Source organism: Corvus cornix, chromosome 1A, assembly GCF_000738735.6.
Source record: "Corvus cornix cornix isolate S_Up_H32 chromosome 1A, ASM73873v5, whole genome shotgun sequence".
Lineage (NCBI taxonomy): Eukaryota > Metazoa > Chordata > Aves > Passeriformes > Corvidae > Corvus > Corvus cornix.
Genome location: NC_047057.1, coordinates 64,235,484 through 64,261,270, shown reverse-complemented (window position 1 = coordinate 64,261,270; position 25,787 = coordinate 64,235,484). Strand labels below are relative to the sequence as shown.

Here is a 25,787-nt window from a genome sequence, read left to right as displayed (position 1 = left end):
ATCCTCATTATGCATTGGGGACCAAGAGGAATCTTCAGAACAAATGTGTTGTGGAAGGAAGTGAATGACAGCACTGCTCAGAGATTGATATTTTCCAAGAGAAAAAAGGATTAAAAAAGGAAAACAAGACAAAAAATCTCCTATACAGGCAACAAAAAAGACAAGCTCAGAGTATTCTTAGGCAGAAACCATGAATGGAGGGGAAGCCCATTCAGAACCAAGAAATCCAGGTCAGAAGAGCTCTCCTCTCCTCTCCTCTCCTCTCCTCTCCTCTCCTCTCCTCTCCTCTCCTCTCCTCTCCTCTCCTCTCCTCTCCTCTCCTCTCCTCTCCTCTCCTCTCCTCTCCTCTCCTCTCCTCTCCTCTCCTCTCCTCTCCTCTCCTCTCCTCTCCTCTCCTCTCCTCTCCTCTCCTCTCCTCTCCTCCTCTCCTCTCCTCTTCCTCTCCTCTCCTCTCCTCTCCTCTCCTCTCCTCTCCTCTCCTTCCTCTCCTCTCCTCTCCTCTCCTCTCCTTCTCCTCTCCTCTCCTCTCCTCTCCTCTCCTCTCCTCTCCTCTCCTCTCCTCTCCTCTCCTCTCCTCTCCTCTCCTCCCTCTCCTCCTCTCCTCTCCTCTCCTCTCCTCTCCTCTCCTCTCCTCTCCTCTCCTCTCCTCTCCTCTCCTCTCCTCTCCTCTCCTCTCCTCTCCTCTCCTCTCCCTCTCCTCTCCTCTCCTCCTCCTCTCCTCTCCTCCTCTCCTCCTGTCCTCTCCTCTCCTCTCCTCCCCTTCCCCTCAGAAGTCTTTGAGCAAATGCCCACTAACTCCTTTAATATAAAATGATTCCCCTTCCTATAGATATTTTGAATTTTCTGAGGTTTTTCCCTGCCTGTTCCCAGAGCTTCTGGAGATTGCCTGTCATCTGGGAGAGACTGGCATGGACTCATCTGCCAGGAGAGGTATTAAGCAACTCTAGAACTGCAGGGACTGTAATTTTTAAACAGGATTGTCTTCAAAAATCTCTGGAGGTTTTCAGTGGAACATTATTTTTCTTTCCATACTGGATGATTGCAATAGAAATATAAAGTTCCCACACATGCACAAATAAAATCATCAGCTTTGTACCTCCTCCTGAGCCTGCATGAAATGACACATTTTGTGGGAAGCACATGAAAGAAGATTTCAGCATTGATTCTTGATGTGAATTCAGTAGTTGAATGAAAAGAGCTGAGAGTTGACACCTTTGCTGAGCTGTCAAAAAAACCCCCAACAAAACACAACCCAACCACAAAAATTAAGCCTTCCCCCCCTCTGGTCTGTGTCTTCATATCACTGTTAAAAATCCATCTGAAACCCAGACTTTTTAATCAAAGAGCAAGATGAATAATAATAGTAAATCTAAACCTACTCCAAACCATCAAAAAATGAACACAGAAACCACCACCACCACGCCCATAATATTTACCCCAAAAGGGGAAAGTGGCAAAAGGGATTTAGTAACTACTGTTGATATGAGAGGCAACCTGCTCAAATACTATTTCAGCTGCATGCAGCTCTGAAAGAGAATAAAAGAGGGAATGAAAGAGAAAAAAAGGACAAGAAGGCCCTTTTAAGCAAGTAAAAACGTAGGAAAAGAAAAATCAAAAGATCTGCTGCATGTTTTTTCCAGTTTATTTCTCCCCTCTTTTCTTCTCTGCACTAACAATTTTTAAGAGGCCAAAGATATTCCAAGTGAAATGTCACCATTCTTACAAGCTTGAATAAACTATTTATTAGCAGTAGACTAAGTACTCTGAAGAAATTTATTTGCCCTGGCAATAATATTTATAAATGTCCTCTGAAATATTATGACATTGTAGCAGCAGCAGTGTTGCAGTTTGCCTGTGAGGATTCAGTTCCAATCAGCACAAGTGCATTTAGAGGGGGAAATACTTCTGCAGTGGAGTATGCACGCAGCCCTTGGGGGGAGATGAAAAGCCCGTGAGCACAATCTTTTCTTTGACACTGGCAATAAATAAATATAGAAGCAATAAATAAATAAATCATTCAGTTCCAGCAGCGCATTTACGGTGCCCATCAACTGAGTGCGTGCTGCTCGTCCCAGAGAGGTCTAAATGCAGTGGGTGGAACAGGGAGCTGAGATCCTCAGCCACAGCCCCTCGAGGCTCCCCGAGGGGAACACAGGTCCCCATTGAGCCAGGGACACACGGGCTGCTCTTTACGGGGCTTTTTCTGACCAAAGCACCACAACAGAAACCCAGCTATTAGGTATTCCAAACAGAACTGCTATTTTGAGAACAACAAACTTCATTAATGCCTTGGGGGGGAAGAGGGTGGAGAGGGTTGAGAAGTAAAACGCATGTGTGCACACAAAGGTGTAAAATTCAGACCATTTAAATGCTAATAAATACTGTGTTTGAGCACTCATTCCCCCAAGTGACAGAGAAGACAAAATCTATTTGGCTTTGCACTACAAAGCTGTTTTATAAAACAGCTCAAGTTGGTGATATTTGTTCTCCAACACAGGACAGACAAGAAAAAAAGGAGAGGAAAAAAAAGAAATAAAACAGATGATTTATTCTAAAACTGGATATTACTCCCTCAGGTGAAGATAGCAGTTTTGAGCACAGAGGGAAACATGAATCAAGGACTTCAGGGTTAGTTTTCTTGAGCATTTTCAGTTCAAGCCTTACTTGATTTGTTGGGTTTTTTTTAGTAAACAAGTCAAGACACGCACAACAAAAGATCGTTTTCACCCCCAGTATCAGGTATATCACAGGGAAAAGTCAATAAAATCTGCAGATATCAGAAAACAGCTTCTTGTATGTCCATCTTTATTTCCACTAAGGAAACAGTTAGCAGAACTAGCAGTGGCACAAACACAAATGTCTCCTTGGGATTCAAACACAGAAGCCCTCATTTGTAAGACCAAGAGATGTCATGTAGAACACAACATCTACCTAAAACATTGTTAGACTGACACAATGGTACGAAAAGCCCCCAAATCCCAGCACTGTGGTGCTCTACCATAGGCTGTCACACTGATACAGTTGACTTCAGTGCATGGTTTTAAGTTTCCTAGATGTCCTTAATTTTTCACCTGGATTTGGTTTTTTTTCCTAACTGACCCCTAGCTCTTTGCACACCAAATTTGAACGTGCTCAAGGCAGAAAACCCTGCTGAGATGTGGTCAGGAGCAGGCCCTAACAATGTGCAAGGCACAGGGCGTGTCACGATTTTCATCTTGACAAGAACATCGAGCCTGAGCTCATCTAGGGAGTGGTTCTGGACAAGAACCTCCACAAACTTGGCCCGGGTTTCCTGTTTATAACCGAATAAGGTGTCTTTTTGCCTAGTTTGCAAAACAAGCACAGCACTACCCACTGCTGATCCTTAACTTCTGCTTCCCAGAAAGACTTGTCACAGTGCACAGATATCTGTTCTTCTGAGGGTATTTGTCAGGCTCATGGGAGTGTAAGGAGGTGGGTACAGAAGGATTTTTTTTTCTCCCCGAAAATAATGACCCAGGAGACAGACAGTCAGAATTGTGGGACTGCCTACAAAATTTCCTTGGGATTCTCCTTACGTGTCTCCTTGCCTTTCAGCACTTGTGCTGCAGCCCTGTGAGTGTTCAGGATTTTCTCTGTGTAGGTCCAGGCGACATAACCACGATTTAGACTACGGGACATCCCTGTGAGCTGAGGAAAGCCCCGGCTGCAGAGGAGGTGTGTGACGAGCCAGTAAACCATGCCACGGCACATTCCTGCAGCCCAGCTGTGTGCTGGGGGGAAATGGGGAGCAGACAGGACACGGGGGGAAGGTGCTTCCCAGCGTGGCTCCACACAGCAGCACACCCCCACCTGCAGTGCAGCACCACGGCCTTTCTCCTGAGGCTTGCTGTCAAAGACAGATGTCAGTGGTCGTGATTCAGAGATCAGACCAAACCTGAAACTCAAATCAACTCCAGAAATGATCAAGACTCAGCCCAGGTGGGTGAACAAGAGGTGAGGATTCAAGAATCCAGCTCAGTATGCGTGGGACTTGAGAGGCCTCTGCTCAGGCCACACCGAGGGACAGTCAACAAAGCAGCAAAGATCTATTTGCTCTGGAAAACAACAGGCTAAATAAATTTTGCTAAATCAATTTCAACAGATCAGTAGGATTCCCTTCCCAGCTTTTTCTCCAAGAGATTATATTTTTCTTCCTTTCTTCTTACTCCTCCTTCCTGCCCCCATGGGTGTTAGTTACCTCGCTGCCTGATCTTTGTGTAGGGGCTGGGTGCAGCTCAGAGGTTCACGTGTGCCATGACAATGACGAAACGAGAAAGAATCAGAAACGGAGGCTGACACATTGAAAGGTGCCGTACAAGATATATTTTGTTCCTTGCTGAATCCAGCTTGGTCCACTCTGCCTGCTTATTCTAGTTAAATGCACATGTCAACATATAAAAAGTTATTTCAGACTGCAGCATTTGGTTCCCCGAGCCAAGCCAAATGAACACAGGAATAGCAACAGTACACACGCCAAGGAAAATGAGCTTTTTTTTTTCCTCCTACTGTGACATTTTTGAAGGCAGCCAATTATACATTAAAAACACCATGAATGAGCAGTGTAATTTTGGAGCCATAACTTAAAGTGAAGTATTCCTTTAAGTATGAAATTAATATAATCATGACATTTTAACAGTTTTTCATGGTCCTGCATTCTTCTACAAGGACTCACTCTAAATAAACCTATATGCTATATAAAAAGACCACAATAATCTTTTCCCACTAGTAAAATTGCTACTCTTATGAGTGTTACATATATAGGAGTTTTTACATACATAAACATACTGTGGTCACTTGTGGGATCTATAGATTACATTGGGGGCATATTAAGGGAGTAATGCATGCACCAAATTTGTTGGTGTGTTTTATAGTGTCTAGATTTTTCTATCCTGTGCTATTTTGTACATTTCCTGCCCTGACATAAATGACCTCATTAACAAGAAATTCTAAGAAGTATACAGAGTTGCTATTTTTTTTTTATTTCAAGCCCCGAACTTTGCTGGCTACAGCTTATTTTTATTTTGTGACCTCCCTTTGTATGTATAGTCTTGGAGGAGGAGAATGAGGAGGAAAAAAATAATAAAATGAACCAAAAATCTGCTCACACAAGGGAGTTTTCTGCTGAATGACATAACCTGTACTCCAGTCCGAGCTATGGTCAGTCTGCCCAACCGGCCAGTAAAATTAAGTAAATGCAGCGAAGATATTTTGGGGATTGAAATTTGCCTTCCAAATACAAGCAGTGGGTTTTTGCCTTCCAAGCCAAAGAAGGAAATCACACAGCAGCATATGGAGTACTCTATTCCCCACATATTAAAGCTGTGTTAGCTTTACAGCAGTTCCTGTCACCATTCAGTATCTTGCCCCCCAAGCAGATATGTTTTACCACAGGATCAGAAGTCTATTTTTGCAATCCCACCTCAGGGTAAAACTCATTGGGACTCCAGGATCTGACCCCCTTGCAGTGATCCCTGCAGTAACAGCCCCTCTAGCTGGGGCTAGAAATAAATTTGTTCTCAACATCAGATATACAGTTTTCTTTTGGAGTTTTTTCCCTCTGGATAGTGAGTTCAGAATGTGCTACAGTAGGAGAGCTGAGAGTACCTAGCAAAAGCTCCCGTCAGAAATAATAGCAATATTCAGTACTTCTAGAGCAACCTAAGTTCTTTTTAGACTCTAAAAAATGGAGGCTGGAATGCATAAAATGTAAAAAATAGCCAAAAAACCCCCAGTGTAGATGCAAAAACTACAAAACATCAATCAGAGCTCTATATGTTTACTGCACACCCAGTTAACACACACACAATACACCCAAAAAATGCTGCCTAAGGCACAACCATGCAGGGCTGCAGGACCAGACTCTGTTGCAGTGGGGATCCTGCAACACGCATATACCAAACCAGGTGTCCCGTGGAAAGGAAATATATATGGACAGACAGATTCTTGCTAGATGTTTCAGAGATGTTTATTTCTCCAGCCGCATGGCCGGGGCTCTGCCCAGGAACTGTTCCAGTCACGGGACCAAGGGTCCTTCTGCCCGCGCAGGGAACACAAACCAACCCATGGGAACGAGGCTGAGCAGGGGCAGGGAAACCCCGTGTCTGTGCCCTCAGGGCCCCTCTCCCAGGGCTACACGGCGGGGGAGGGACCCCAACACCTCACCCGTTTTATTTTAATAAAAGGAGAATGAAAACAACTGGATAAACGTAACAAGAACCGTTTCAAGACAAAACAAGCCACCCTCCTGAGTCTTTAAATGTCCAAACAGATTCTGTGGAACATCTTAGGGCTGACAGAAGGGAGACAGAATTCTCTGAGCATGCTTTGTGGGGAAACTGAGGCAGGAGAGGGTTTAACTTCTTCCCTCCCCCTTTTCATCCCCCACTCGGCATTGGAAAGGGATTTTTGGGGAAACAATTGGCAAAAGCATGGTTTTGTGAGGGAAACCATGGATGAAAAAACGGATTGGGAATACACTGGGGTAATAGGACATAGGGTAAAAGGGAAAGGTGGGATTAGGAAAGGGAGACTGTAGGGGGGGCTTACAATGGAGATATTGTCTAACATGACTACGATTTTTTGCATATATACTGCCTTTTACAGAAACACCATCAGGCCCAGTGACCTGTGATGCTTGTAACCCTTTTCTCCCTAGTACAATATTAAATTCCACCACCTCTCCATCTCCCAAGCTTGGGATCCATTTTTCAGGGTTATTCTTTTTAATAGCAGTTCTATGCACGAATATGTCTTGCTGGTTGTCACACCTTGTTATAAAACCATAATTTTGCTTAACATTATACCATTTTACTATCCCTAAGGTCTTAGTTATTATGATCTTTTCCTTTTTCCGAGTGGCTGCTGTTTTCTGTCTCGCTGCGTCTTTGCTCTCTCCTTCGGTCGCTCCCGTGTTGGAATTGTCGGGGCTGCTGGTGCCTGCGCGCTCTTCCCGGGGTCGCGTTCGGGGCTGCGCGGGCCGGGCCGGGCCGCGCCGCTCAGTTCTCCGTGCGTCGCCTCCTCTGGTCGCAGCTTCGCTGCCGCTGCCAGGCGCTGCACCCACGTCTCGGCCGGGCCCCCGAGCAATGACTCCCCCGCGCTCCGCTCCAGCGCACGTCTCGGCTGGGCGCGGCTCCGCTCCACCGCCACTGCCGCCCGCCGCCGCCCACACGCCGCCCCTCTCGGCCGGGCGTTCACGGGGCTCGCTCCACCACGCGCTGCGCGCGGCCAGGCAGGCACCGCTGGGTCCCGCCGCTCCCGCCGCTCCTCGCTCCGCCACCGACACTGCGGCTCGCGTGGCTCCGCCCGCACGCGGGAACTGCCTCGCTGCTGCTCGCAGAGCGCTCGGTGCACGTGGCCTGGGCCGCACGGTCCCTGAGCCAGGCTTCCCTTCGCCAGGACACAGCTGACATTGCTCAACAGTCTCGGTAACTAAATAATATTCACGAAAATATTCTTCCATCGGCATATATTTTGACTCCAGTATTAACTGTGTCCAAATGGTTTTCCAAAAGCCCTTCGTAAGAATTAAATCCCAAGAAATGTAGAAAAAGTTCTTAAACAACCATGCCAGGAAGTGTTTCAGTTCTTTCTGAGCTTGAATCAAGCTAAAATTTACAAATTGTTGTTCAAGAATCATTTTAAGTTTAAGATAAATGTCCATATGCGGCTCTGAGAGCCAAGAGTCTCCCACGGTTCCTCCATAGTTTAGATACGGAATAGCAAAGCAAAACCAAGAAGAGGAATCCAAAGTTTCCAGGGTTTACTCACACAAATCAGTCGCTTAGGGATCGGGGATCGTTCTGCCCGCATTCTCTACCATTATGTTGCAGTGGGGATACTGCAACACGCATATACCAAACCAGGTGTCCCGTGGAAAGGAAATATATATGGACAGACAGATTCTTGATAGCTGTTTCAGAGAGATGTTTATTTCTCCAGCCGCATGGCCGGAGCTCTGCTCAGGAACTGTTCCAGTCACGGGACCAAGGGTCCTTCTGCCCGCGCAGGGAACACAAACCAACCAATGGGAACGAGGCTGAGCAGGGGCAGGGAAACCCCGTGTCTGTCCCCTCAGGGCCCCTCTCCCAGGGCTACACGGCAGGGGAGGGACCCCAACAAGACTCCAGTGACACCTGGTCTGAAGCAGATTCTGAGCTCAGGCTCCAAAGCCCTCTAAGAAAATCGAATCTGTTTGCAACTTCCACATCCAGCAAGAATGACTTCTTGTTTCACCTCCATCCTTTTCCTCAGTCAAGCTACCATTTCCCAAGCTCCTGCTCCTGCCCTGGCCTCACCTCCCAGCCATCTCCCCCCATGCTGCAGTGACGCTGCTACCCTGGGGCAGCTGCCCACTAATTTAATGATGAGGGTGAATGGAGAGGTCAGAGCTAAGGGGGGCACAGAAATGCATGTCCTCAGGGCACTACTGTGGCCTTGCCTATCCAGCCCTTCATTTCTGAAGATGGATATCCCATTTATATGGTAATCATACTTATAAATTTGGTTTTATGGTGAGCATACTTTTTGGATATAGTCCTGCCCTTGGAAAAATGATTTCTAACTGGCTTGCCTGGACTAATTTCAGGTATGTGCAGTGGTGCTGGGAAAAGACTGCTGGGCTTCAGTTCCTGGGCACTCATCAAGGACCGTCCTCTTTCTACAGTACTACAGAAATTTGAAATCAAAGTGGAGAAAGCAGCTATTTCTCCTCTTTGACTGCAAATCCTGAGGCCAACTGAGCACTGCACAAAGGTGTAAATGCTGTCTGCATGGCACCCACTCAATCGTGGTACGAGTTCCAGGCTCAGCCTGTCACGGGCAACACTTGCTGCTGGTGGCTTCAGAAACTCTGCAGATACCTACGGTGACGAGTCGTGCAAAGCTGCCCAGCCCTTGGAAGGCAGTAACAAAACTGACATTAACAGGCAGCTCGGGGTAAGGCTGAGGAGGAAAGTTAAAGATGTTGATGTGTTTTGAGCTGCTGTGAAAGAACGTGGGCTTCTGCTGCCTCCTAGGGTATGTCCTGATGGCAGAGCTCGGGAGAGACCTGAACTCCTGCTAACCTTCCCCAGGGCAGGGCAGCTGGCAGTGGGCTTATGGGGACAGAGAGGCCAGGGTGCTCTAGTTCTGAGCATTGGCTTGGCCTTTCAGCTGCTTTTTCTGCCTCCCCTGGACCGTGTGTAGGGATATAAACCAGAGTCTGCAGCAGCTACTTAGGGTCAGTACAACTAGAGTGCCTTAAAAAGCCTAATGTTTTAAATACACACTGCATTTCATGTTCATCTTTCTTTTGGGAGTTTTGAGGCTTCAGTGTTTCTGCTTTTCATAGGTATCTCCACAGCAAGGGCTAGAAATAAGCAATTTTAAGAATTCTCACTGTTGAGGAACACATCTGGTACAGGGAGCTGGGCTCACAAGCTGCAGGTTGAGCTGCAGGTTGAAATGCAGGTTGAGATCTGGGTGGGAGCCTGGGACAAGAGGATGAACTGCCGACCTTTGGGATGACAAAAACACAAAGGCAGGTGATGCCAGCCAGGTGACTGGACACTGAGACACAGCAGCAGCCGGGAATTGCCGACCTTTTGGACAGCAAGGGAGATGAAGACGGGTGATGCCTGCGAGGTGGATGGACACAGAGATGGGGGCAGGAGCCGAAGACTCGGGAGGAAGAGCGAGACTGGCCACGGGGAGGCTGTGATGAGATAAAATCCCAGGGGTTCCTTTGCTGGGGTCCCTCCTTGGAGGCACCAGCTCGGCTGTTTGTGTGTCACTGCCCCAGGAATAAAATGGCTTTATGGAATGAGACATCTGGGACTCTGCCACCTCTGCCATGCAAACCTGGTGTGATGTGAGGGGGGTGTGTGGGGAGCCAGGCAGGGACCTGTCGGTCCCTGGAGCTGGGGAAGGGCCTTCGGTCCCAGAAAGTCCCTGACCTTGGGAGTGCCCCTGCCAGGGAGTCCTGGGAATGGTCCGACTGGGGAGTTTCCTTAATGTCCCATAATGGCACGATTCCAAATACAGAAGCCTTAAAAACACGCAGGGTAGCAGGAGACTTGTGATAGTATTGCTGATAGTCTTTGCAATCTCTACTCCTGAAGAGGAAAGGCAGCTGTGTGAGCCAGATCCTGAATCCAGATGGAGATCTGGTCAGACAACCTGACGTGGCACCAACAGCCTGGCCCTGTACTAACCCACATTTCAAATGACACTGTTTTGGCCGTATTCCACACCTGTAACAGTTGCTTTACATGCTTTGCTGTATCCTTCACCTCTTGAAAAACAGCCCTTTTTAAGTCACTTACAGCCTCCTATTTTTGTTAGCATTTTTCAGAAGAGAAAATGTGACTGGATTTTCAGTATTTCTAGTTGTCAGGTTTTGAAAACACTGACGGCCAAGACACTGCCATGTTCCACATGTGTCATTCAACCATGGGATCCAGGTCTAGAAACAAATACAGATCTGCCAGTTTGGTCCTTAATGATGCCTCCTAAACCAGAGCAGGCAGGGGAGATTTTATCTCTATCTACAATTACCTGAAAGGAGGCTGCAGCCAGGTGAGGGGTCGGGCTTTGCTCCCAGGGAACAAGGAACAGGACAGGAGGAAACGGCCTCAAGCTGTGCCAGGGAAGGTTCAGGTTGGACATCAGGGAGAATTTCCTCATGCAAAGGGTGGTCAGGCATTGGAAGGGGCTGCCCAGGGAGGTGGTGGAGTCCCCATCCCTGGATGTGGCCCAGAAGGCTTGGACAGGGCACTCAGTGGCTAATGTGTATTTTACTCAAACACCCCAGAACACCCAAACTTCTCAACAGGAAAAATATGAATATAATTTATCTACATTATTTACTAGTAGGAAAAGTAATTATGCTGTAGAGGTATGTATTACTGACTTTTTTTCTGCTCCATAAAATTTAAAGCTATTCACTGAAAAGGACAAGCTGGCGGTAAATACAGGCAAAAAAAGAGTTTTTCAGTTTTTCTCTCCCTCACCTCATAAGCCTTTATATGAACTCCTTTATATGAATTTACTGTTGAGTGAAAGTTCTCTTCCCTGGATGCAGCCAATACATCAGGGAATGTTGTCATAGTACTGCAGTGTGTCTTGGCGGGTTTTTTCTCATTTTTGTTTTTCTTTTCTTATACAGAGTGCTGTCATCCTGTAACTTGCCTTGTACAGCACTATTCTTCACACTGCTTCTTGAATATAATCCATTGCAAACACCCAGAGACCAGTTATAGCAAATTAGGCTTGAATTAGTCCATCCCTCAGCTGCCATCAGTGGATGAATAGCTCCAGGATTAAACAGATGCTTGCTCTGACTCAGCACCACAGTTCTTGCATGAAACAGAAATCCAACTGGTAGTCTGGGAACTATTTGAATAATATAGATCTGGGGGTTTTTTCAGTGTACTTTCCGTGATCAAGAGGAATTAGAGGTCAGTATTACATGGCATTCAAGTAACATTAAAATTGCCCTACAATTACTGATCTGAAAAATGTGGTAGGTGAAATACCTGCAGTAATTCTGAGGTAAGGAACACTAGAGGAAAATAAATTATTTTCCTAAAAGAAAATTTATCTATGTTCTCTGTGAATTCTTCTTGTTGCTGGAATGTCTTTAATGCAATCATACAAATGACTTAGAAATGAACCTGTTCAACTGAAATGCTCAGAAAATCAAGAGTATTTCACCCCAATTCTCATTTTCAGAAAGTTGCTCTGAAGTGGAAAACTGGAAGCACTTTCCTTCGGTACATGATTTAAAACACATGAATGTGACACTTTCTCAAAAAATGTTCCATTGGAAACAAATTGTCATTTTCAGATGGAGAACCATTCCGAAGAAATATTCTCAACCTGTCTGTAGGAAGGGCACCACTTGCAGTGCACAGCCATAACCAACAAAGAACAACTACAAAATCTATTTTGGAAAAAAAGCTTTCTAAATTAAATTGTTCAACGTCTGCAACAACTGGGGGTTGCACAAAGTGTTCAAATAACTTCTTTTTGCATCAGAAAATAGCAATTTTTAAAACACTGCTCATAAGAAAAGACAGGCTTAATGAATTTACAATTTATTTTTTTTTAAAGAGGATTGTTAAAATACTCCCTTTTCACATTGCTAATTAAAGGCATTTTGTTTTGGGGCCCAGGATCATGTAGAACATTATGTTTCTTTAGAATAACCTACTAAAAACTACAAAAAGCAGAAGTGAAGTACTTAGAGCTGATCTGTTATCTGTTATTCTTTGGATGCTCAGGTCAAAGCTCTCCGTGGAAGGATCTGACATTTTAGAAAAAAAAAGGTCAAAATCTCCCAAATACTCGAAAAATATTTTTTTTTTCACCCAATAATAGTAAATAAATTACTTTATTGCATCATAAACAACAGAACCAGCAGAGCTGGTGATTCCTATCCATTTGTGGCTGGACTTTCTGGCACCTGAGAAGAGCCACACTCACACTGCAGTCAGTTCTGGGAGCAGGGGGATTTCCAGAGTGTCTGTTCTCTACCCAGGCACTGATTTTCTCTAAAACTTACAGGAAATCACCATCTCCAAGCTAATGACTTTCCTCAGTGCTGGTTAAAGCCAGTTGTGATGCTGGGAAGGTTTTGGTGGAGAACCAAAGGCATGGACAGGGCCCCTCATCCACAGCCTTTTTGGTCAGCGCTGCTATTTCCAGGACCTTTTCCCTTCAGGTTAAACAGCTGGCTGCATCAATATGGGTTAGATTCCCAATGTTCTAACAGTTCCTTTCCAAGGGCTGTGGTATTTCCCAGCAGCCCTAAGTCACTCTGGTGTTTCTCCCTCCTTCAGTGCTCACAGTTAATCTGTGTGCTCTTCTCCAGGAGCACTCGTGCTTCTTCTGCAAGTGACTCTCCTTCTTTCTTACTAAAGGGAAGCTTTGAACCCAGCTGATTCCAGCTGCTCTGCCACATCTGGCTGTCAAGCCCCTGCCTGCCCCCTGCCCTGCATGCTCCAAGGTGTCCTGGGCGGTGTTAGATGGGGGTTTTTGCTCCCACCAGTGCAGTTTCAGCCAGGAGAGCAGAGGAGCAACAAGACTGCACCAAGTGCCTAATCAGAGCAATCCTTGAGACTGCTCTAAATGAGATCAAACTGCTGGGGCTGGATCCCAGTCAGTGCAAGCCCTGGGGAGCAGACACTGCCATCTGCATGCTCATTTACTGGGCTTTGGAATGATTTATGGTGGTGAATTGCATCCTGGCAAACGTTCACTGTGCGAAACTCTCTGTTCCCTCACCCATTAAAAATCAGGGCCTGATCCATGTGAAAGCTTCCTGATGAGTTCACTACATTTTGGATCAGGCCTCTGGGACCCAATGGCAGATAATATTCCATTCCTGTCCAATTTTCTTGCTCAAATTTAGAAGCTCAAGTGTTTTCCATCAATGTTTTTATGTTTACTTTTGGGAGAATCCTCACAGTGGGTCAGGTTACTGTGATATAGAAAGGATGACCCACTCTAACATATAAATTTTCCAAAGGATCTCAGCCTGAGGCAAGCATCTGCCTCAGAGAATTTCAGCCCAGATGGTTGGAGTTTGGCAAAGCTGTAAGGAACTGAAAATAGAGCTCTGTAATGGAAAGTGGTGAAGAACCTTAATAATAGGAGGGTGCTACCAAGTACCACATATGATAAAGCTCCACAACAAAAAACGTAAGGGAAGCATTGAGGGAGGATTCTTTCCATTATGCCTCAGAATATATGATCTCTCTCTTCTACTTGAAAGGGTATCAGAATTAGCTCTTATTTTTGCCTGATCCTTTAGAAATTACCATCAAAACCAGGCAGCTCAAACCCAGCCCTTCCCTCTCAACTGTATTAAACAAGGCTTATCTGAGAAGCATAAACCCATCCCAGACAGTCAGAAAAAGTCAGGGCTGCAATAGTTCCTCTCTGCACTGAGGAGTCAGTAGTAGGGTAGAAAAGCTGTGTGACTGAGATTGAAGCAATTAAATTTTCACTACTTGGTTTGCAGATTAAAAGTCCACTTTGATGTTTCAGTACAAAAACACAATTTCAGTTCTACAATACCCAGCATATCACAAAGATTCCCTTAGTTGTAACAGGTGAAAAACATGATTTCACTCAGATCGGTTCTGAAATGTTTGAATCCCTATTTCTGCTTTCTCTCCTCTCTGTCAATTCACTCCTGACGAGCAGGATGTGAACACAGGAGCTGGAATCTTGTTAAAGCCATTTAAGAAACTTGCTGCCATTTACACCTGTGTAAATCCTGAGTAACTTCACTGGTATAAATGGAAGCACAATTTGGCTTGAGGCATCAGGGCTTTCATTTTCGGTTAGTTTTGTTTTGTTTTAATTCAGCAACAGATTAAAAATAAAACGAATGACATCATGCTCATGGCACAGAGTCAATGGATTTATGCTGGACTGCTCCAGAGTAAATGAGATAAGGCTTTGACTTCAGAAAACCCACACAACACCCATTTGCAAACAGCCTGCTGAAAAGCTTTCTGCTGTGGAATGACTCTGTCTTTAACGAACTGGGGGCAAACAACCCACAAACACCTTGGTGCCAAAACATGGTTTGGTTAACAAAGGGGTTTATTTCAGACATATTCTTAAAACCTCAAAAGTGCAGCATGCTCATATTGCAATTGACTCATTGTGCACCAGTTTTTGGCTTTTTTTTTAATTTTTTGTTCCTTTTTTTTTAATGTATTTCAGTTATGCCCATCACCCCACTCACAAATTAGGGGTTTGGAATGGAAATTCTTACCAGCCCTTCAAGCTGGTGGTGCTTGCAGGCACTGTCATGATAAATAATTTACTATTTAATGACTCCTGATGTAATCACAGCAGGAATCAGATTCACAAACATCCATCTCTCCATTGTTACCACTCTTCTCTGAGACCATCTTTTTAGCTCCCAACTCAAAAATAAGTGTTTAAATTGGTAAAGAGAGAGTTTACCACCACAACCCAACCTCTACATTTGTTTATGTTGGATGACATTTTTGTCCTGGCTCTCATTACTCAGATGGATAAAACTCAGAAGGGTTCTGCTTTACTGCCCTGTTTTCTCTTAGTGTTCCTGCATTTTTTAAATGCTACCAAATGGTTGCTTTTGGCTCTCAGCATTATCACATGTTGTCTATAAGTATGGAAATAGTTATGGTAATATGGACGTAAATCATAACTGTAAATACCACATAAAAAAGACTGCCATGTAATTATAAAAATACCTAATAGATTTCTTTTTCAAAGACAACACAGCTGTCCTTTCTAACCTTTCATTTGCAGATTCTTTTCTCTCCTGTTTTTATTTATAGGTTGCCATGCAGTTGGACATAGCACACCATGATTTTTCTTTCTAATTTTGAAAAGAAAAGGAAAAGAAAGAATACTCATTTCATCATAAAGAAGCATTAGTTTACAATTTTGAAAAGAAACTAACGCCAGCTCTAGAACATCATCTTGGAACCAATCTCCCTCTTAATACATTTCAAAAGGATCTGTCAATGGCTACATACCACAAAATAAAATTAAACCCTGCCATGGAACCAAAGGAGGGGTCGGCCAAATGGCACACATCACGTGTTGGGAAAGAAGCCCCATTCTTTCTCTAAACATCCCAGTGGATTTTTTTGTGAAAAGAACCACACTAGGTTATTACACTGGCCACAACAAAATAAGAATTTTATGCCCTACTCAAGGAAAAATAGGCTGAAAAGTGTTCCAGGCAAACTCACACTATGCAATGTGCCATGTCAGTGAGAGGAGTGAAGCCTTGCACAGCATCGATGTTGCCAAAAAGGGGTTTGGATTTTTTTGCCTGAGAGCTGCCACCATGCATTTTACCTGTTTCTAGTCAGCTTTGCAATGCTTAAAGGCAAAAAAGAGTATATTTTTTTCTGTGTTCTGCTGGAGTCTCATGGTGCTTCATCATCCAAAGACTGGATGAGGTTCTTACCTCTTCCCTGTTACTTCAAACTCCCAGAAGGAGCCTGTTTGGTCACAGAAGAGAGGCTGCAGGCAGTGCTCTCATGCCACATGAATGGAAGGTTGTTATCTTTGCATCTTTGAAACATTTTTGCCTCAAAGCTTCTACCTCTCACCAAGCAACCCCTTCAGAGACCTGCACCTCTGCCTTTCTGTACAGCAAAAGCGATGTTTCAAGTGAAATAACAGCAAAGCTCTCCAGGGAATGGAGTTCATCTTAGCCATCAGAAAAGTGTGCTTCTCTCTCCCTTGCTTTGCAAGAAGAGCAATTACGGTTTTATGCAGAACAACACACAGCTCTCAATGGGTTTGTCACACTCTGATTCCCCTCTGGAGAGACAGCTAAAACAAATGAACTGCAAAATGCTGCTGGGAAAGGTCAGTCTGGACCAGAGGTGTACTCATGGCTTATTGATGCAGCTTATTTAAGCAGATAAAATGCTCAAAGCCACACTGCATTTTTATCAGTCTGCACTAACTGGCCTTTGTCCAAAAATGTGTCGTTTTATCAGATGTGTCACTCTTTTGGGAGGCTGCCATCACTAGACTGGGTGACTGAATGTTAAAATAATTTCTCCAGGGGAAAGAGGTTGATCCCAAAGGTTTTCTAGTTCCAACGGGGAGATCATTTTTCACCACCAGCTGGAGCCTGATGTCAGACATGCCCTTGCTGCATTTATTCTCCTCAGAGATTGAAACTCAGTTTGTCCTTCCTGATTCCAATATTGTTTCACATTTGGGCACATAGCAGCTACTACAGAGTGAATTGTTAGGGCATGAGAGCCCATGAGACATGGGAAAATAATTTAGGGGAAGCAGTTTGACAGCAGGATGCAGTAGTTTCTATTGTCCCATTAAAACAGAGATAGCTGGGAAGCTTAGCTTTGTATTTATTATGTAAACATGTATTTTAGCCTGATGTGCCAAAAAGATGCAAACACAAAAAGAACCCCAAACAAACCAAAAACCCCAAACTTATGCCACCAAAACCCCGAGCAAACCAACACAACAAATATTTGCCCTTTTTCTGCACCTCATCTATTTTCTTAGCAGGGATATGAGACTGAAGCCCTGTACACCTGAAGGAATGATAATTTGTACTAAAAGATTAAATACCCTCGGTTCTCTCCGCATCTGGCATTTTATTTTACACTTGCAGTTTGGTCTGAGAACAAAAACGAAACTGCAATGATTGACTCATCTTACGAAAACATCTTGACGCATTTTTATTCTTTTCTACGTGTTTTCTCCACAACAATAAGTGGAGAGAGAGAGCAATCACCAGTTCCCATGCAAAATTTAAAGCACCAAGTTTAATTCTTCAAACAAAAGGGCAGCTTGGTCTCGCTCACCAATGCTTTGAGCTTGGACTGACTTTATTTAGATCACGCCTAAATTAAAGGCAGAACACAAGCAGGTATCTGCAATAGAGATCAGTCACTGCAGCATTTCCTGCATCTCCTGTAACATTCCTCTTCTTATACCAAGATGCCTCTGCAGCACTCTAAGTCAGGCTTTGAAATAAAACTGATCAAATCCACAGCACATTGTGCTAAAGCTGGACCAAGGCCAGACACACTAAAAACTTTCTCACCTCTCTTCTTCATAAATATGGAGCAGCCAGGAGACCATGAACTGCTGCTTCCAGAGGTATTTACAATACCAGCAGTATTTCTCACTCAAAGCACTCCAGCTATTATCACAGATACTTTTATTGCTAGATTTTCAATCTGTATTGGGGATTTCTCTTTATCTGCACATTCAAGAAATCTGAATGAAGTCTTGGTATGAATTTACAGAATACACAGAGCAATTTATCTCTTTTGAAGTGAGTAAGGCAATCTGAATGAAAGCCATTTTCACTTTGAACAGCTGTGTCTGCACAAGGGACCAATCCACTTTAAAAGTTAGCCCAGATAATGTCTTTATCTGAGGCTGATTCTTTGACACAGTGCAAGAAAGCTAAAAATCAAAGAAAATTGGTCCTTTGACAGTGCAGTGTCACATATTTCCTATGTTGCCCTAGCAATGATGATTAAAAATTAGGCAAGAGATTGTATTAGTTTAATGTCAATTTCTGCTTTTTGGCAAGATGCACAGTTCTTAAGAATTATGAGAAGTTTCCTTCCTCTTTCCTTCTTGCCTCACTTCCCCAGAAAAAAGTGAAAAGAGAATTTGCATGACAAATTTGAGTGAGACAAGGATACAAACAGGCAATGGATACACCAAATTCAAATGGACTTTTGTCTCAGCCACATCACACCTCCCACCAAAGCCACTGTACTGCTCCTGCCCACACAAAGTGCCCCGTGGAGGAACACCAGCTTTTAGAGGTGGGTAAGAGAGCTGACTGCTAGAGAAATAGAGTCTGAGTTTTGAGCAAACTTGTATTTTTGTTATTATTTGAGTGGAAAAAGCTCTGGAGAATGTTGGAAGAGGTCTAAGACAATAGAGCCTCACTGAACTGTGGCCTTTGGGCACACCTCTAAGTAACTCTAATTAATAACAAATACTCCTGGAGAGAAGACAGTGAGGGAGGGGCAGAAAATGTGCAAAGGTAACTGCACAGGGGGAAACATGCAGTAAACATTAAAGAATTTCAGGATTTGTAACTGGGATGTCAACTGCTCGTCACAAAGATTTCTGACACTAAGATTTCTGTTTAATTCACTAATTCCTGTGTGACAAACACCAGCCAGTTCACAGCACTTGTATACAAGGTGTGTGATTTGACTTCAACATGAAAGCAGCTCCTTTTATAATCTAGAACCAAAACTGCATAGCAGGTAAACGGTTAATGCTGAGCAACATGCACATGATACTTCATCAACTCCCTCACCAAAATTAGGATATTATTCTTTATTATGGAGCCCTGTAATTCTAAAGTAAATCATACCAAGATACTATCTTGCAGGTCTCTAGATCAGATATCATTTCTCAGAAAAAAAAAAGCAAGCTTTCATGCACTTACCTTATCCTCCAGCCGGATCAGTCTGGCTCCTATACTGTAGTATCCTTTGTCTACCCCTTTTTCTAAAGAAAGAGAATAAAAATGGGACATTCATTAGGTGGAGAATAAATTCAAACTAAGAATTATATCTGTGGTATTTAAAGCAAAAAAGAAAAGAAGCTGGTAATAGTAGGGTACCATAAAATGCATGAACGTAACGAGAAAGAATGAAACAGAAGTGAAAGAGCGTGGCTGGAGAGAAGGGAATTACTTTGTCAGACTGACAAGATGCAGTTAGTCTGAAGGGCAACCTGGACCTTGGTAGAGGCAATCTGTGGACATGAAGGACTATAGGTGGAGTCTGGAGTAACCTGTTTAATTATCTGAGTGAACTGTATGTAGTTAGATGGAATGGGCAGGGTACCTGGGCACACCTCCAGTTCTGAGTATCACTGGCCTGAGCAAGGTAAACTTGCTATACATAAAGGAATCAGAACAGTTTTCCACTGAGGTTGCAGGTCTAGGAGGCAGCACTGTCCAGGGGTTCAAGGGCTGGAGTGGCAGAGATCGATCCATCTGTCTATAAATCCATCCATCCATCCATCCATCCATCCATCCATCCATCGCCTCCCTGCAAAGGAGTGACACTGGGAAAAGCTCTTGCATCCTCATTTTCCCTCCCACTCTTTATGAGACCTGGTTAGTAAAGCCCACATTCCAAAGTTACACATTCCACTGCAAAGGGTGGGATTGGGAGCCAGGAGTGAAAGCTGTGGAAAATGGGGTCTTATCCTTTCTGTTCCTGGGATCTATTGCTAAGGAATGCCATAGTTTGAGGGTGTTATTGCACAGGCAATGAAGCACAAAGCCACACATATTCTGAGTTGGGAAAAAGCATCCACAAGTTAAAAACCACGGCCTGATACTGAAATATCTTAGAAGCTGATGTCGATGGAAGTTGGACAATTTTTCTACTAAACTATATTTCCAAAACCGGGATGGAGTAATTACTCCTGGATTTTTTCACACATCGCTCCATTTTTATGAGTGATTAAGGTTTGGTTTTTAAAGCTGTCTAAGTCAATTTTACTTAGGGCATGAGCAAGGCTTGATGGAAGTTAGGCTGAGATATGAATTTACACTGCATCAGAGCTCACAGTGAGTGCCTGTGTGTGTGTTCCTCCTGCAGGGAACTCGCCTTCCTGGATTTCTCAGGGAGTGGTACTTGCTTTACCATATACATTTGCTAATGGGATACGTTTAGGGATCTATTTGCAGCAAAGTTCACCTCAAGATAACTTGTGTTGCATGCACCAAACCCGAGAGGAAGATAAGCAAAAGCAATACTGGCAAGCAAACTTTGGGCTTTCCTTCTCCTCCACACATCACCCAGAACATTTGAAAGGTCCTGCACCCTTGGCCCCTCTTTGCAGGCTTAGAAAAGAGAAGTGTTTCCCCAGAGCACCTGCAGGAGCAAATAAAGTCAGGAAAGAAAATGTGGGACAGAGAATAAATGACACAGCTTGGCTCATACATGTGTGCTATTCATCATTCACAACCTCAGAAGCTTGTTAAAATATAAGTGGTTGAGGCACAAGTTTATCTCTGTATTCATCTCTGCCTAAAATGAGATAACTGGCCCTGCTGTCTACTTTCTAGTTAGGAAATCTGTATATCTTTCCAAGTATATATCAGAAAAAATCATGACTTTAAGGATTTCTAATTTGGGATGTGGTTTGAACAGCAGTGGGCAGGTAGTGTTTTTGTTTAGGTCTAACACCAAAAAGTCCCCCAAACCTGAAGAAATACTTCAGAAAGCTTTTTGTTTTTCTAAATAATAAAAGAATAATTTCCTAACCAGCTCTAATTCCATCCTTCAGATAATCACCAAGACATCCCAAACCTTACTAATAATGTTTCCTATTTTAGTTATTCCTGAAAGTTGTGTGGATGAGAAAACAAGAAAATAGGAAGCAGATAAGCAGTAAGAAGTGGTATTGTGGTAAGTGGCACTGCTAGAAGATGTGGAAAATCAGGAGTGGGAGGAATGATGCACATGGAGGGAGCTGTGTCTCATGCAGCCCTTTGCTGGCATGCAGACTGTGCTAGTCACAAAATGCTGTGATCTTCCCCAATTTCTTATCAGCCTCCATTGGGAAGAGCATCCAGCCCTATTTTACAAGTTTTCCTTCTAATAAAGACCATCTTTAAAAGCAAACGTGGTGTGTGCACAACACACCGAACACTGGGGTAAGTGGGGTGGGCACAAGTTCAGATAAAGTCACTTGAGTACATTTGATTTCTACTGCATGTTTGTTATCTCTCTCAAGTCTCTTCTAGGTAGATGATTTTAGACTTCCTACATGATTAGATTATTTGTTCTTACAGAATTGAAAAGATTGTGTGGCCAACTATAAATCTGAAACATCTAAATTCCTCCAGTCTTCGCTTTGCAATCCAAAATAACTTTCCTTTAGTATTGAGTTTTTGCTCTTTGTGTTGGGCTGCAATAAAACAGAGACCAGCTAAGCAATCCTGCAACACTTCTGGGAGAGGCACAGAGGGAAAGGGCACATGGCATGATCATGATGAAAGGAAACACAATTACTTAGAACTGGATGAAAATACATACGGAAAAAATTTAACTCAGAAATAAAAAAAATATTGGAAAGATCTTGTGTCACATGGTTGGTATGATACAAACCCATTATTTATATACTTAGATTTGAATCAGAGAAAACACTAGTAAATAAACAACAGGCATTCTAATCCAGGAGACTGAATAGTTGTTAATGTAGATAAATAATATTAATATGTATTTATTAATACAGACATTTATTCCCTGAGTATACATACTATTCTACTTTCAAAACAACACAATCCTGCATTCATTTCCTAATATTTTCACAAAGCTGACCCATCTGTTTTCCTAGTGAAGAACAGGAGATGCCTCTTGTAAAAAAAAAAAGAAAAGAAAAAAAAAAAAAACAACCAACAAAAACCCCCAAAACCTTTCTTAGGTTTGCTTTACACCAGTTCAACAGATGATAGCTCTTGGAAGCACGTGATATAAATAACATATACTGACGTAAGAAGGAGGAAGAAAGCAAATCAAAGGAGGAATGGCACAATAATCTTATTTTTTCACACAGTTAATGTGCTCCATCTCATCAGAATATACCAAACTTTAAAGAAAATCAATTTTTTTCCTTTGCTTAGGAAAAAGTACTTATGAGGAGCTTTAGGACAGTGAATGAATTGCAGAGAGATGGTCTGAAAATGGAAAAAGCAAGAAACGACCCTTCTTTATAGCGCAGGAGTCCCTCCTTGATTTTCACACAGCTAGAGGGGAACTAATTCAAAAATATTCAAATTTATCTGAAAGCCATCAGTTTCTTTTACACAGAAAATGAGGAATTTGACCATTGTGACACCAAGAATATTCCAGATTGCTGAAGACATCTCAAAACCTTTGTAAATGGTATCTCAGAAAGCAGACCAGCCCAGGAGACACTGCTGCCTTCTTTTGGCTAACTTGGTGCAAATGCAGCCTTCTGGACCTGTGTTTGCTTCAGCTCTGCCAAAGCTCCACATAGGGATAAGTGTGATGAGCTTATGGCAAGATCTGGATTCTTAGGTTTGTAAACTGTGTGCTGCTGAAAAAGAAGGTCAGGATTGCCCCTTTAAACCCATAAAATGGCAAGTAACAAATTGCCTCAGTCATGGTGACTTTTGGTTGGAGTCTCTTTTCTTGTCTGTCAGAGCCTTTTACAGCTGATTGGTAGAAGAAATTAAAAAAAGATAAGGTATAGTCCTGGATCAGGCACTTGTGGTTTCCTTTGGACAGCCTAAAAAGTAAACTGCCAAAATATTTTCATCTCCAGGAGGGGTGGGATAAATCAGTTCCTGCAGAAATATGTGTATCTCTCATTTCAAATATTAATTGACTTAAAAAAGATAAAAGTTAAGCTGATCATATTTATTATGCTTTAAATGATACAGTGACCCAATTTCTTCTTAACAGACGGGAAGGGAAAAGTATCAGAAAGCGTAGGTGGGACTTAATGAAAAAAAAAAGCAAACAATGGAACTGTCAAAATTTTGTAAGAAAGCCCTCTTCTTCAGGCATTCCCACCCGTGTCATGCAGAACCAAGAGGTTCAGATAAACTGCTGATAAACATCAGCTTTTTGCGTACTTTTCTGAACCCAACACAGGATCTTTTGTTTTACCTTGGTATTGTTCTTCACCTTATCCCCTGAAAAGCTACAGTAAGCCTCAAAAATTGCATTCAAAAGCAGTTAACTCCATTGTGCACAGTGAAGGTCAAGTATGACACTCTCTTTATTTGTGTTGTTGCACGTGTCTACTTCGTTGATTCCATAGATTTAATTAATATGCTCTTTGCCTCTACATCAACACTCTCCATTATTAAGGCATGTGTTTATTATGCCAGGAATCTGTTTCATCTGACAAAATGGTGTCCCCTGGAACACTGGGACAGGCTTCCAATGAAACCCAGACAGAGTCTTCTGAGTATACTCCTAAAGGTGGAGTTATTCCTATGTATAAAAGTGGGGTCCAGGTCCTTGGAAAATTGATTCATTATCTTAGTGTTTTTAAATCCACTCCTGCTTTTAGGAGTTTGAAAGAAATGTAGGAGATGCCAAGACCAAAACAAGCAAAAAGGGAGAATTCCTCACAATATGCACACGTGAGGGTGAAATTATGAGAATTCTTTGCACAGAATATGGCAGATGTTGTAAGTTTAAAGGGGTAATTAGGCAAGTTGGTTGAGGACAAACCATTTTGGACACTACACATACTGAAACCTTGTCAGGAAGCCTCTGATGTGCAACAGGCAGAAAGTTGATGGGAAGGTTGGAGGCTTTTTTACACATTTCCCAAAGCACCTTGCTCTTGGCTCCGTCAGAGTCAGGACTGCTCTGACCCAGCATGGCTTTTATTCTCTTCTCGTATCCTTATCTTGTTTTAACACAGCTTTTAGTGCTTTTTATCTCGCAGAAACTAACTTGAAAAATAACAATAACTGCTTCCAGTGAATTCACATTCTGGGTCTTATATGACATCATTCACTTTTGAAAGGTAATAGTACTATAGACAGGCTGCAATTACTTTATATAATATTATCAAAGTCCACAACAGGGTTTCAATAACAGCCTGATCCAAACCCACTGAGGTCACTGGAAAGATTCCCGTTCATTTCAACGGGCTTGGAATCAGACCTTAAGATTCTTTGAATGGGAGTATAATAAAACAAGGAAAAAAATAAAAGGAGCTGGAAAGGAAAATTCTTTTCATGTTTTTTCTCCTTGGCAGTTTAATTTTCTTTGCATTGTCATTTCTTTTTTGCTTATCATCAGTACAGAAATAACACAGTCTGGGGGAAACACCCATATTGTTAAAAATGAGGGTTTTAGCAATGCCTGGAAAAGTATTATATTGAAAATCCATGTTCAGTGTAGAATAAGCCATGCATTCTGAGGGAAACTCAGGGATAACTCTTTTTCTAGAGGAGAAGGATGGTGCAAAAATCTGTTTTCACCCCAAACAGACAAATATTGCTCATCACTGTTCACCGCTTGGAAAATCCTGGGAGTAAAGGCAGGTTGGATAACACCAGGAGTAATTGCAAACTAGGTTTAGTTCTGCAGACCATTTCTCTGGAACCACTTACCATATTTTTGGATTTCTGGAGGGCTTAGATAAAATGACTACTAGATCAAGTAACTTCTGGTTTTGGTCTTGCAAACCCCTAACTGAGCTCACCAGCTTCTGCATCCCTAACCACCATTCTACCTTTTCCAGTCAGTTCCTTGGTACTTTAGATTCTTTCCAACACTTGTTCAAAGCCACAGGCCCACCTAAGACCCTCCCAGTGGTTTCTATGACCCTTTTGACTCAAGATTTGGTGAGACCAAACTTCCTGAACATCTTCAGCTTCTCTTACCTCTCAGAACATTATTTCACAATGAGTTTCTAATTATTCATCTCCTCTGAAACCAGAAACTGTTTGATAAAACGTGCTTCTAAGACTGGTCTTCTTGAGCACAAATTCCAGTTCGGTAATGCTATACTTGAAATAAAATAATACATTTTTGGAGGTAAGGGATGTTTTTCCATAAATTTAGCTTGCACATTGTGGAATGAATCCCCATGTATAAATATTTATAGAAGTATTCAAGCTGACAGATTCTTTTCCTGTGGTCCAAAACCAGCTACAGGGAAAAAGGATTGTCCTACTGAGCCTTCTGAAGCAATCAGATGTTGAAAATGTGTTTTGAATGATATTCCTTGTCCTGATAATATTAACCACTGACAACTTGCCATTTTTTAGAGGCTCTGGAATTACTTTGCCACCCTCAGTCGTGCTCCAAGTCACTTGGGGATATGAGTCTTGAGTTCAGAAAGGAAGAAACCTTTCTAAGTGGAATCAACATATATTGTAATCCCAGACCAAAAGATTTAGAAAGAATATTTTCGTGGAAGAATTTCCCTCAGGATATTTCCATCTCATCATGTACTAATATACATCTCAACATTTATTCTTAATTTCCATTTATTCCACTACCACCTGAATGAAAGGTATTTATCTTTGCACAGGCATTCCAGGACTTTTTAACAGAATTACATTCATGTATAATTGGCTGGATTATAAATCCACACTACAGTAGCCAAGGGTATTTTCCCAAAGTTATGAAGATAATAATTTTGCATAAAATGCAGTCACTATACCTGGGAGGAAAAGACCTGGCTTTCCCAAGGATTGGTCCAACCTGAGAAGCAAACAGAGAATTACCAGCAGA

At 42.8% G+C, this 25,787-nt stretch overlaps 1 protein-coding gene across 2 annotated transcripts in view; it reads right to left on the bottom strand.

The window, feature by feature from the left end:
* The window catches only part of LOC120411941 (potassium voltage-gated channel subfamily KQT member 1-like), a 286,757-nt gene that overhangs the window by 165,397 nt on the left and 95,573 nt on the right, over positions 1 to 25,787 (bottom strand). For both annotated transcript variants that reach the window (XM_039571408.1, XM_039571409.1), the window contains exons 4-5: positions 25,717 to 25,757; positions 18,983 to 19,044 (exon numbers count right to left, since the gene is read on the bottom strand). In XM_039571408.1, the coding sequence (XP_039427342.1) occupies positions 18,983 to 19,044; positions 25,717 to 25,757 (103 nt within the window). The remainder of the gene's footprint in view (positions 1 to 18,982; positions 19,045 to 25,716; positions 25,758 to 25,787) is intronic.